General features: G+C 34.9%; 1 protein-coding gene across 2 annotated transcripts; it reads right to left on the bottom strand.

Moving 5' to 3' along the window:
* Nucleotides 1–6971: 6971 nt before the first annotated feature.
* LOC143607138 (uncharacterized) lies at nucleotides 6972–11327 on the bottom strand. 2 transcript variants are annotated; one of them, XM_077082689.1, is made up of 5 exons: nucleotides 11093–11327; nucleotides 8476–10075; nucleotides 8315–8375; nucleotides 7265–7488; nucleotides 6972–7165 (listed from the first exon to the last, which is right to left on the bottom strand). In XM_077082689.1, exons 1-5 carry the CDS (start codon nucleotides 11208–11210, stop codon nucleotides 7108–7110), a joined length of 2061 nt encoding a protein of 686 aa, XP_076938804.1. In that variant the 5' UTR covers nucleotides 11211–11327; the 3' UTR covers nucleotides 6972–7107. The 2 variants fall into 2 exon arrangements, with proteins under 2 accessions (XP_076938804.1, XP_076938805.1); XM_077082690.1 differs by having other exon boundaries at nucleotides 8476–10072.
* Nucleotides 11328–13701: the final 2374 nt, after the last annotated feature.

The raw sequence follows: 13701 nt of genomic DNA, 5'->3' as shown, positions 1-13701 counted from the left end.
AGTCCATCCAGACACTAAACCCGCAGCCGTGAAGGTTTGCAAGTGATCGTCTGGATCTGAGATACCATCATACTGGCCCACCGTTGGTGGGATTTTTGGGTTTTCTGGAGCTCTGCTTCGGCTATTCTTGCTACGAACTTTGATTTTCCCGCCGATGTTGTTGGTCGGTATGGCTTGGAAAAATCAACGGCCGCTTCTGGGTGGTATTTTACCAATTTTTTGACGTCTGGCTCTTTCCAGCTCTCTTCATAGTCTGGGTCATCTAAACGTGAGTCTGCTTTTAGATTTGACCGTTGTGACTTGTCTCCTGCTTTGCTGGTTTACTTAGCAGGAGATGTTTTAGCGAAAGGTGTTTTCGCATGAGCTGGTGTTGAGTTCTCCTCAGATTCGTCATCTTCGTTGCTACTAGAAGCTATATCAAACAGTGATCTAGGCTTAACAACGGATGCCATTTTTTCTTGTACTTTGTCTCTTAGTTTTTGTTGTTCAGCCTCGAGCCACGCCATGATGTCTAGCGGCATGGTTGTTTTGGAACGTGTCTTTGTTTTTGGTTTATCCGTGACAGTAGGGTGAATGGTGGAGGTATTCAAGAGACCTCCTCCCACCTCCTCTACATCCAGATTTTCTATGTTTCCTTCTAGGTTAGCTTTTTGGCCAACCTCCTTCGGTGTGTCTTGCCACTCATCTGACTCAAGAACGGAGTAAGTTACAGTTCTAGCTATATGCACGGATGGCGCCAATGAAGAAGCACTAAACCACCCCTCAAGGTCTAACACGTTAGTCCGAGGGTTATGGTCACGTATTCTACACGGGGGGTTATAAAACTTTCTTGGCGCAGACAAGTATAACCTGCAAAACAGAACACCGTGAGCTCGTTACGAGGAATGGGGGGGGGGGGGGATTCTCTCGTAACCACCATCCGGCGTGAGAATCAGTACTTGATAGTCTGAAATAGTCTAATTTGACAGTGATAGAAGGAGAAAGTATATCATTTACCATTTGGAGGTTCATTGGTATTTATAGCCGGAAGAGAGAGTGTGTGACCAACCACCTTGTCAGGTTCTCCACCAATAATATTCTCCATTCGTGTGATTGTGGTGGTTGGTGGAAGTTGGTGGGCATCATGGTCTTTTGACAAGAATGTGATTGTACTGTTTGTACTATCCTTTATGTGTTGTTCAATCCCCATTGGTTTGGTGTTTATCCCTAAGTGGGTTACCATCTTTTTGTCTCATGCTTGTGGGACCTTTTCATTACTATTCCCGAGGTGTCAGGGAAAGTTACTTTGGACTTCTATTCTTGGCGTCATGCACTACGCCTCGCGTTAGTAGCATGCTGGCGCGTATTGTTCCGTCTGGCGTATGTAACTAGTTTTATACTTGACCAAATGGTGGGTTTCATACCCTACCTCTACAGTTTTGATTTCAGAAGTTTTCCTTTGTAGCTGTAAGTGTAATGTCTTGTTTCTTTTCGTTGTATCTGGCCTAGCTTGTTAGTTTTAATACATAACCGCCTTTCAAAAAAACAGGTGAAGACCTTAAATTTTCCCCAAAGTCAAGGATTTCGTGAAAGTGAAGAATGCGATGTGAGTTCTCTTATGCGTATAGTATAGTGATTTGGTCTGGAACATGATATAAAGCATAGCCGTCCAATAGCGCATTATTATGAAACAATGGTTGTCAAAATATATAATTTAAGAGTTTTTTTTATTTACATAGTCTAATATAATATGTCGGTTAAAAGAAATAAATTAAATTAAATAAATTCTAATAAATACTTTTCAACTCTGACCTTCTATTTTCGTTGGACCCCAGGATCGGGAACTTGAAAAGAACAAAAGATATAAAATTAGGGAGAGATACTTTTGGTTTGATAGCCAATTGGATGGAATTAGAATTGGAAAAGATCTCCTTCCACTTGAATGAACTACAAGAATGAGAATCGTGCTTTAGTTAATTAACTGATGCTAACCGGAAAGTCGGATCTGACTCGTGGTCGTGGCTGGGAGATCCTTCGGGAACCCTGTCGGCTAAATCGGTCAGAAATCTTCTTTCTTCGAGCAGAGACAGTATCCACAGTTATGTTTTAAAGTGGAGTAAATGAGTCCCACCCAAGTGTATTATTCATGCTTGACGATTAAAAATGGATAGAATTCCAACCAAACAAGCTCTTATTAGCAGGAACATTTCTCTCCCGGATTCTATTTGTGTGTTTTGCAATGTCGAGCAAGAATTTACTAATCATATCTACACTGGGTGCTCATGACGGGGGCTATTTGGGATGCTATGATCGCTTGGTGTAAATCCCCATCCTTCCTCACATTTTCAGTCATAGACCTTTTAAAAGTCCATAACCGTGTTGGTCTAGGTAAAAGGGAGAAGGAGGTTTTCATGATATAATAATTACCGCTTGTTGATGTATTTGAAAAGCTCGTAACAAGAAACTTTTTGAAGGTAAAGAGATGAAGATCCGAGATATTATTTGTGACACGAGATCCTATAGTATTAGTATCCTCTGGTTCAAACATAGATCGAGTTGCAAGTCGTAACTTTGTCTAATTGGTGTAAATTTTATTTTATGTAATAGTGGTTTGTTCTTTTGCATTCCTTCAGGTTGTGGAGGTTGGTTTGTGGCTTCGATCTTGTTTATAAAGTTCACAATTCATAAAAAACTAACTTTGATCAATATTTTTTTAACATTTTTATCTGGAAAAAAACTAATTAAATATTAGATTCGTTACCGAGTTATAACCTTTGAAGTTTGAATTTGTATGTACAAGTGTCTCTTTCCTTATTCACCAAAACATAACTTTTATAGCAGGCAGAGATCCATTCAATAAGGAAAGGGTGACCAAATTGGGTCATGAACTCATTATAACGGTTAGTCGGTTACAAACAAAATTGGGCCTACTTATGGAAATGAACATATCTCAATAAATTCTCAAGTGAGGTAATCCAAAAATAAGTCATTTTATTTAGTGATTTTTAGTTATTATTCTATTTTTTTTTTACAAAATTACTATGACCTGTAAATAATTTTGCTTAAAGTTCAACTTTAGCTTTTGAGTAATAATCTTTATATATTTTTTTGTCTTATAAGTTTGTTGGATTTTGATAGTTATTATGGAATGATTTGTCTCTACATAAAGAGGTACCTATGAATTATTTAACACAAAGAACATTCAATGTCAATACTTTATATTCTATTTTTTCAATATATATATATATAGATAGATAAAGGATCCAATACAAAAATCTCTTATCGTACAATTGGTATGCGATTGTCTGGAACGTCGATTTATGAAAACACACGGTGGCAAGATTGTAATTTTCTTCAAATCCTATTCCGACCCTAATTAAATCATTCTCTCATCAACCACGATCATACATCGACTCCTAAATTGCAGACCAAGATCAGAAACATAATCAAATGTCATTCACACCTATCGTATGCTGTTTCATAGGGTTTCACATAGGTCACTTGTCAAATTGAGCAATTGAAATTGAAATTGTTGAACTAATTGATCAATTAAACTTTGAAATTGGTCAAATTAATCATCAATTTGAAGTTTCAATTAATTAATTTTGAGTTTTGCAGAAACCCAGTTGCAGACGTTCCATATTTTCTTCATATGATCTAATCAATGATCAAATTAACGGTCGACTGACGATTGTTTGATGATTATGAGATTATATGAAGTGATTTCAGTGTTCAATTTCATGTTTACAGTTGTTTAATTTTTTTTTTTGGTTAGTTTTAGAAGTTTTGAACACCCAGAACTTCGTAGAACTTCTAAACTTTATCAGAACTTCTAAACTCTTTTGAACATGCAGAACTTCTTAGAACTTCTAAACTTTATCAAAACTTCTAAACTTTTTTGAACACCCAGAACTTCTTAAAACTTCTAAACTTTATCAGATTTCTAAACTTTTTTAAACACCCTGAACTTCTTAGAACGTATTAAAACGTTTAAAGATGTTCATTTTTTTAACACCCAAAACTTTTTTGAATGTATTAGAATGTTTAAAGATGTTCTTTTTTGGTCAGAACGTTTATAGGTCATCAGTTTTGTTTCAGAACGTTTAAACATAATATTTTGAACCACAATCAGAGCTCGATTGAGTGCGTTATTTCTGCAATTCCATAATCGATTGATGATTCTAAAGCCTCTTACACATCAATTCGATTGATTAAATCATCAATTTTGATCAATTTGAAGATTATTAACCTATAGCGATAATGGGTTTATCGATTTTGATTATGCTTTAGTTTTGTGGATGATTTGATTATGGTTGAAGGCTTGCAACAAATGACGATCTGTTGTGCGATAAGTGTTTTTTGATTTAATTACAGTCATGCCACCGCGTAGTTTTAATTGCAATTAGGATCGGGTGGTGCAGGGTCTCGCGTACCTAATGTACGATAACCTATTATTGTAGGTTAACCCACCCCTATATATATATATATATGGGTGGGATCTAGAGAGAACTCCTTTAAAGAGAGAACTAGAGAAACTAGTAAAGAATTATTTTAAACTATTTTAAAAAAATTATTTTGTGATTTTTTTTCTTTCCTCCTTCTAATAAGATGATATTGTTCCTAAAAAAACGTCGATGTAATGCGTATGTGCATTAATGTGTATTGTATATATAAAATAGTGTTTTATTGTATATAGTACAACACAAATACATTATCTATATACACACTATTGAATATATGCAAATACGACACTAATAATTGTATGCAAAACACATTATCGCATATATGTAATACAACACTAATGCGCATATGCACTATATCGATTTTTTTTTAATTTTTGTATATAATATAACACTATTGCAAATATACTATACAAACAACTATATATATGATATTCAACACTATTTCAAATATCAAAATGCACACTATCGCACATATGCATTATAAAAAAAGTCGGTGTATTGCATATATGCATTACTCGTTAATTTTTTTCTTTTTTTTATTTTTATATTTTTTTGTGGTGAAGAATAACAACATATAAGAAGGATGAAAGAAAAAAATTTTTAAAATATTTTTTTTAATTAAATTAAAAATAGTTCATTATTAGTTCTTTACTTCTCTCCATAAAAGGAGTTCTCTCATAATCCTCTCCCTATACATATAATCTTGAGCTTAAAAATATTTTTTTTATATCTCTCATGCGCCTAGGTTCCAATGGTGAGGGCGACCGCATCCTATGGAGTTTATATTTTTCGTATATATGTAATTTAATCTTGAGCGCCCTCAAAAAATTTTGACACTGACTCTTAACATATATTTAGAATTATACTAATATATAGAGTAATATAAAACTATTATAAACTAGTTAACACATATAAAACAAATAAGCTCGGTTTGTACAATTAAACAAAGACAGAATTACAATTTTTGTCCTTTAAACAAAGTCAATTTACGGTTCGTGTCCTTTATTTAGTTTGTTTGTAGGCAGTGTACTTTAAACATTTTTTTCTACACGTTATGTCCTTTACGCTAACTGGGTTAGAAGAACACAGTTAAAAACCCTCACGTGAGGCGCATGTGAGTGCATTTTGGTCTTTTCGTCTGTACCTGCAAAAACACTTTATCAGTCCCCCCCCCCCCCGATTAGGGCTTCAATTCAATTACCCAAATTAGGGCTCGATGCGAAATTCAAATACTATGGCTCAATTGAGGATGACTTATTGTGTTTGTGGCAAGGTAGCTGTTGTTCGAACTTCATGGACTGATAGAAATCCTGGTCGTCGCTTTTTCTCTTGTCCGGACATGGTAAGTTTGTAATTCGATTTCAGTTCTAGCGTATCGTTTATCCTTCATCTTTCTCCTGTTTTCCAAACATCGGATTGCCCCTTTTTTGGATGGCATGGCCCACCAATGTGTGAACAGGCAATGGAGATTATCCGGGCTTGTTAAAGTCGAAAAAAATGTTGAACAAAGTTTAGAGAGTTATAAAGAAGAAGCAAGGAAAATGAAGAAGAGATTGGCCATTAGTTGAGTCATTTTCATTGCAATTGTAATTGCAAAGAAAATGTAGCTACTTGACTGTATTTGAAGTTGTTAACTATTTGTATTTTGACTTTATTAGTTTATTTTGGACTTTATGTATTTTGACTTTATTTTAAATGTGATTTGGGATATGGGTTTTTGAAGGATCACCGGCAAATGAATCGAAGAAGGGAGGGGGAAACTGATAAAGTGTTTTTGCAGGTACAGATGAAAAGACCAAAATGCCCTCACATGCGCCTCACGTAAGGGTATTTAACTGAGTGTTTCTAACTTAGTTAGCGTAAATGACATAATGTGTAGGAAAAAATTTATAAAGTAAACCGTCTGCAAACAAACTAAATAAATGACACGAACCGTAAATTAACTTTGTTTAAAGGATAAAATTTGTAATTTTGTCTTAAACAAAAACTAATATTACACTAAACTCATTAAACATTAAATTCAAATACCCAATAATTATTTTAAACAACTAAGCTCAAACACTATTAACCTCCCATTTTTAACAATTAAAAAGAAATTAACCTAATAAGAAAAATGAGAGAACGGCCCTTTTTATTAACCGCCCTACCGACTAATTGACTATTCAAGCTAACCCAATCAATGATTATGCCGAGACACCTACGTATGGGTGTGCATAGGTTGATTTCGAGCTCAGGACGAACCAAAGTCCAAAAATTCGATTACCGTCATCGGTCAACTTTTACTCAAAGACAAACCAAAAATTCGATTTTTTTTTTTGGTTTTTTAAGATCCATTCGGAAATATGAATTCACATTTGTAACAAAAAACAATGATTCTGACAAGACTAAAAACGCATTATTTTTTGAATTTATTGGTTGATTTGAGTTTAAGTTTTTATTTTTACAATAAGAAACATGAATGTGATAGAACGATATCTCTAAATAAAAAGTTGGATCGATAAAATTCACATCACTATTAAGAGAAACCAAAAAATAATAAATCATCAATAAAATTCCTACAAACATAACATACACATCCATACACAAAACTCTATCCTGCTCATCTTTATAGGAATTTACTCAATGTCTAAAAGCAACAATCGGGCCTGTCGAGTTCACAACCTTGTTATGCAGCCGTTGTTCTCGGAGGCTTCATCCCAAATCCATGTTTCTTCCGCTTGACACTGTCAATACAACACAAATTGATTATATTGTTTCAGATCGAATATACTAACATATTAAGAAGGTTAGAATGAGATAATAGATAAAAACAGAAGACTTACGTTGGGGCAAGTTTACCGAGGCCTTGAAGCTCTTGACCCGAATCCTGATCAAACACTTTCCCTGATATGTCGATAAGGTACGACCTATGTGCATCCGATGAGAGTCCCCGACTCACAAGCAAATCCAAATCTCTTTGATGAAGCTCTCTCCCATTGACAAAAACATTTGTGTTTCCATCCGCACATTTTTCCAGCACTGGATAATTAAACTCCTCAATGAATGGCTGCCAAATCAATCATTTTATATATTAGTTATATGACCACCTTAGAAGCCAGCTACCGGTGCAAGTTGTGTTTTACCTGAACCCATTTGTTACCAGGGTATTGGTGGAGCCCATGAGTTAATACTTTTGGCTCGTTCAAAGTTCATAGTTAACGCATTATTGTGATTAGAAAAACCATATTAGTATAATAATTTGAATAAATAATTTTTGATAAAATAATTTAGGTAATTGTGATAACTAAAATTACACATTGTGTGACACTTGAACCGCTCCCATGAAATGATTATTTTAGTAATAATCTAAATCCAATTTATTTATTAAAATTTTTTTGGAGATTGTAATAACTAAAATGCACCTCGGGGGCGACTTTCAACATGCTTAACATATTTGAACCCATTTAACCCGCTCCGTTTTATCTAATTTTTTATTTGAATTTAGAGAAGATAATAGGGATAAAAGGAAGAACGGTTATATTATTGAAAACGAAAAGAAAGATTACAAGATAATCCCGGGCCTAGCCCTATCTCACCGCATAAACAGGAGCCATGGCAATGCCATATTCAACATAAACATACTCCCCTCTCCCTATTAGCTATCCATACCTATTTATAGAAATATAAATTGCACTTAACCCCTCCTAAAATAGACAAATGATATTTAGACTAGAACTAGATCATGATTCCTATCAAGATAATACAGAGTTCGAATTGCCCTATTTATTTGACCCTTCTAAACAAAAAAATTATAACTTTCCGTAGCTGTAATCCGGATTACACTTCAAACCAGACTTCATATTTTCATAACATATCATGATCAAGAAAATTACCGGGATAATACCGCGACACGGGCCACCCATCATACCCCAGAATCCAGCTTTCGAGTCATACCTATAACACAACCAAAATAACAAATAAATAAATGATTATAAATGTACATACTTTGTTATATGCTTACATAAATTTCAAAAAAATACAACTATTATGTTACCAGTAATCACCGGGCTGTACTGTTCCAGCCAGCTTTTCAGCCTTCTTAACCAACCGATCCGGAATAGGATGCCCGTTGACCGTGACACTGACTATCCCCTGGTCAACATGTTGACTCGACTTCGACAACTCCCTAAAGCTTTTCTTGATCATACCCACAAAATGAGACCCGTTTCCATTTTGTCGATCCGTCTCCCCACTCGTCTCCCCAGATTCTAACGACGTGCCCGTATTCACACCATATTCATTCGACGAAATCTCGATCTCACTCGCCTCTGCATCATTTTTCACGAGCCCAAAATTAACGGGCTTTTCGGCCCGGCTCATTTCTGACCTCCTGCTTACGTTTCCTGTTCCCGCTCGGTTATACTTTGTTGAATAGTCAAAGTGATCTTGAAGCCGTGAACCCGATGGCGGTGGAGACGGTTTGTCGACATTCACCGCCACATCAGCAGGATTTTCATCCAAAATAATATTAACTTTGAATTCCTCCACTGATGCGTGCGATACACCAGATTTGTAGGATGTCAAACCCGGGCTTTTGACCGACAACTTATCCATTGACTCAAAGTCAAAATTGCCCGAGTTGTCATAATCCTCAGAGGAATCTCCACGAGACTTGCGATCGAATTTTGATTTACCAGAATCTTTATAGAAATCCTTATTGGAATCTTTATTGGATTCTGAATAAATGGAAAGAACGAGTCGTTTGTTGATAACAGAAAGTGACATGATTTCAGAACAAGCTGCACATCTTATTTTCTTTGCATTCTTTTTGGGTATTTGAATCAATTCATAACATTGACAGCACGCGATAAATGGAGAGCCGCCAGCCACGGGGCGGCACCGCCTCGCTCCGGTGGCCAAGATACCTCTAGGAGGACGTCGGATTTCACTAGACCATCTTGTGTGAGGTTCAGATGTATGCGAGTTTATAGAAAGACTGGAGAACCGGCGGTTGTAATCATGGTGGAAGAAAACCGGATCGGTTTGCAAAACAGGCGGTGCTATAGGTGGCAGCGGTGCTGGTGGTGGTGGAGGTTGTTGGTGTTTATTGTAACAAGCTAAGCAAGAACAAGACGGGTGGTGAAACTGACCAGAATAATATGAATGATACGGGATCGGTTCTAAAGGTGTAATGGGGTTTCTTCTATGATTGTGTGATCTCAACGGGTCGATAAAGGTTTGAACTTGACGCGTATGATCTTTTTCTTGAGGTGTATTACGTGATCGTATGATTTCGTATTTCAGTTCATCTAATTTCCTTAAAAGCTCGGCTCGGTCATCGTCAACTTCAAGATCATTTGTGTTTTGAGCTAGCTCGGCGTATTCATGACGAGGGGCGTGATGGTAATTTGATGGACCTACTTGAAGATCAGGCTCGCGGTATCTCCAATTCGAGGCCCGAACCGATCTCCGTGACCTCGGTTCTTGAAAATCTCTGTTGCTATCGTCTTTTTCGGACCCTGAGCTCATGTTGTTTACACTTCTGTTTAAGAAATCAAGATTTAATGATTCTTTGGATATTTTGTTCGGGACCACATCACTTTCATCACCGGATTTCTCTGAAGATAGACCGGAATCCATACGTTTATTCCCTGCTGCAAATCAAGATTTCAAGAAAAGCATGTATGAAGAACACTTCAACACAAAGGAAATAGAGAATTAAAACAGAATATTGACCAAATCACAGACAATATTATATGAATGAAGCTATGAAATGAAGCAATGTGTGTAATAAATATATAAAAAGTAAAATAAGAAAAGTCAACTAACAAATTTGGGCTTATTCAAAACCAAAAACAACCTTGAGTTTGACTGCTACAGAAATCCAAAAATACAGAAGAAGTCAAAAAAGATGGTATTTCCAAGCCATTTAATGCATAATTTTTGAAAATCCATCTGAAATAGTTAACAAAATCACAATAATTTGGGTCTAAATCACAAGAAAACAAAACAATAATCATCCAAATTTAAGCCAATTAAAAACCATTAAAAAAATTCAAATTTTCACACGTTTTTTGCAAGATCAGACACACCCAATTCACTTCTACATTAACCCATCAATAACAAATCATACATTCATACACCCACATTTGAGTTACTTGAAGAAATCAAGAATGTTGATATTACCAACCAATTTTATAGCAAAAATTTTGAAAACCCATATGAAAATCTTCATAAAATCACATTAATTTGACCCAAAATCACAAGAAAACAAAACAATTATCATCAAAATTCATACTTTCACAAAACCCAATTAAAAACCCACAAAAAAGATTCAAAATTTCACATATTATTCACAAGATCAGACACACCCAACTCATTTCTACATTAACCCATCTGAGTTTCTTTAAATAAAAAACAAAAATGCAGAAGAAATCAAGAAAATTGGGACATTACCAAGCAATTTATTGAAAAAAATTTAAAAACCCATCTGAAAATTTTCATAAAATCACATTAATTTGACCCAAAATCTCCAAAAATAAAAAATCATCATCAAAATTCATACTTTGACAAAACCCACAAAAAAGATTCAAACTTTCATACATTCTTCACAAGATCAGACACACCCAATTCAATTCAATAAAAACCCACCAAGAATCAAGAAGCTTTACCTCTAAGAACAGCACCACAGCCACCACATTGATAAACTGCATACTCAGTAACCTCAGTGAGCAAGTTTTCACATTTTGGGCACCTAACTAACCGGACTTTAGCCGGACTTTCAGACATTTTTGTTGTCCAGAATCTAATCAAGAGATAGATTTTGTGGAAGCAAGTGCAAAGATTCGGATGTGAGAAATCATGGGTGAAATGATGAAAAGCCTGCAGGAAAAGAGTACAAATCCAAGGGTATTAACATAATATCAAAAGCTGGTGGTCACATAACTCAGGAACAAAGATGTACTTTCCTTTTACTTTTTCTCTAATCCCTTGGGGTTTCCAACTATTTTCTTAGAGGGTGTTTTGCGTAGCTTATTTTTTTTGTTTTTTGGAGGAGCAAAATGTCTAAAATGCCTCTTCAAAAACACCTAAAAACATGAAATTGAAGTTTTTTTGTTTTTTGGAGAGGCAAAATAGTGTTTTGCGTAGCTTATTTTTTTTGTTTTTTGCTTTTTGGAGGAGCAAAATGTCTAAAATGCCCCTCCAAAAACACCTAAAAACATCAAATTGAAGTTTTTTTGTTTTTTGGATGGGCATTTTGGACATTTTACCCCTCCAAAAAACAAAAAAAAATAAGCTCAGCCAAACACCCCCTTAATCACCCTTGCTTTTCTTCGGTATTACATAAATTGTTACGGTGTAAACGAGTCCGAGTATTCCGTTGAATAGTGATAATCAGCTCGTTAAAAGCTTGAAATAAGTGAAACTTGAAGTATAATTGACGCTAAATTAACGTTTATTTGATAAGAGAGTTTGAGCTTGAGCTTTGCTAGACTTGTGAGAATAATAAAACCATTGTTTTTTTATAATAATAATTTTTTATGTGTTGTGATTTAGTTAGTTAAAGTGTCACTTCATTGTAATATATACAGTTTGTTTGAACTAACTGATTTGTTAATAAGCACACTATGATTAAATAGAATTAAAAAGAAAAAACAAAAAACAAACAAAAACAAAATTGTGATTAGCTAATGGTGGGAGGGGGCGCTTTTTTAGCTCTCTTGCTAAGGCTGAGGGATGTGGGGCGCTAACCTGGGCGCGAGAGCCCCTCCGCTCGCGCCCCCAGGCGCTAACCCCACACCACCGGGGCGCGAACCGGGGCGCGAGTGCGAGCCCCTAGGCAGGCGTGAGTGTGGTCGCGGGAGAAGAGAAAGAAAAAGCTGGTGTGGATGCCCAAAAGAGCCGTTGAGCTCAGAATTAATAAAAAAAAAAACCTTAAAAACCTTAAAAAAAAATCCGCTGGAGCCCCTGCTGGAGCCCCTCCACACCAGGGCCAGGGGCTCCAACGGGGGCTCCAACACCCCCCTTATCCAGTTTCTCTCTCTACCACACGTCATAATATTATTGGCTGGAGCCCCCACTGGAGCCCCCATTAGAGCCCCCCACATCCCTTAGCCTAAGGGGATGATAAGAGGAGGGCGGCTGGTTTTGACACTGTTATGATGTTTATCGTTTGACAGCTGGTTAAAAGCTTTCAGTGCATCCACAACATATGATTTTTCGTGTAAAAATGATTTTATTATTATTAAAAGAAATTACGTATATGTTTTTCTTTTTGTTGTTTCTTTTATCATTTTAACTATGTTGTTTTATTACTATTTTAATTAAATAAAATATTAAATAATAATCTTAGAACATTTTATTACTATGACTTTGTTTATTTAAGTTTCTTTTTCCAGTTGTTATTATAGCAAGTGTCGGTATCATATTAATATTATAACGAACTGAATGGGTACCGATTAAATTTTTTTCTCGGGCCAAGTGTGTTGGTTAAAGACCACTAGTTGATATAATAAACGCAAGATTAGGTGGCAATATACTATTATAATTAGAATTGTAATATAATAACTAGATAATACATATTTTGTAATATATATATATATATTATAAAATTACAAACATATAAACTTATATAGTATACTATATCTTCTTATAATAAATAAAAATAAAATCTAAAAAATATATATAAATAATAAAAAACGAATAATGTAAAACGACCCCTTCATACGAGGAAAAAAACTAGTTGTATATAAAAATGAGAAAAGATATATGTAAATGAAACCTCCATGCATTCTCTCTAGCTGTCAGATTGCTTTATTTGTAAATATATGCTTCTCATATATTTGACTCGAATTCACAATAGGTCTTACCAAAATCAGATAGCCCTTAACGGGTTATAACATCTCATAAATTAAATTTTAATCTCACTAAATATTAGATATGAAAATCCTATAAAATAGAGATATACTAAAGATTAGTATCCTACTTTTTATTTTTTTAAAAAGATATTATTTATAATTAAGAAAAAAATTTATAGTAAAAAAATAAGTCGGACATGGGTCTCACCAAACTCTAAAAGCTTTTAAACCGGGTTATATCATCTCATTTATTTGTGAAACTCTTTCATAATCAAATCCTAAATATATTATTAACTTCCTTACAATAAATAAAATTAAAATCCAAAAAGATATATAAATATTATAAACGAATAATGTAAAACATTATCGTAATACGGGGGATAAAAACTAGTACTATGTGAATAAAACAAATAGTAATATAA

Source organism: Bidens hawaiensis, unplaced genomic scaffold (genome assembly GCF_021521415.1).
Source record: "Bidens hawaiensis isolate Kalapana, Puna unplaced genomic scaffold, B.hawaiensis_p1.1 tig00079581_1, whole genome shotgun sequence".
Taxonomy (NCBI): domain Eukaryota; kingdom Viridiplantae; phylum Streptophyta; class Magnoliopsida; order Asterales; family Asteraceae; genus Bidens; species Bidens hawaiensis.
Note: the sequence above shows the minus strand (reverse complement) of the source record. Positions and strands in the feature narration are given on the sequence as shown.

Bases quoted from the DNA above. Each gene is read 5' to 3' on its own strand.
- LOC143607138 (XM_077082689.1), bottom strand. From the start codon at position 11,210: ATGTCTGAAAGTCCGGCTAAAGTCCGGTTAGTTAGGTGCCCAAAATGT. The intron at 8,376-8,475 runs GTAACATAATAG...GTTGTGTTATAG, and splicing joins GTACAGCCCGGTGATTACTG to GTATGACTCGAAAGCTGGAT. The intron at 7,489-8,314 runs GTAATTTTCTTG...TTGATTTGGCAG, and splicing joins CGTGTCGCGGTATTATCCCG to CCATTCATTGAGGAGTTTAA.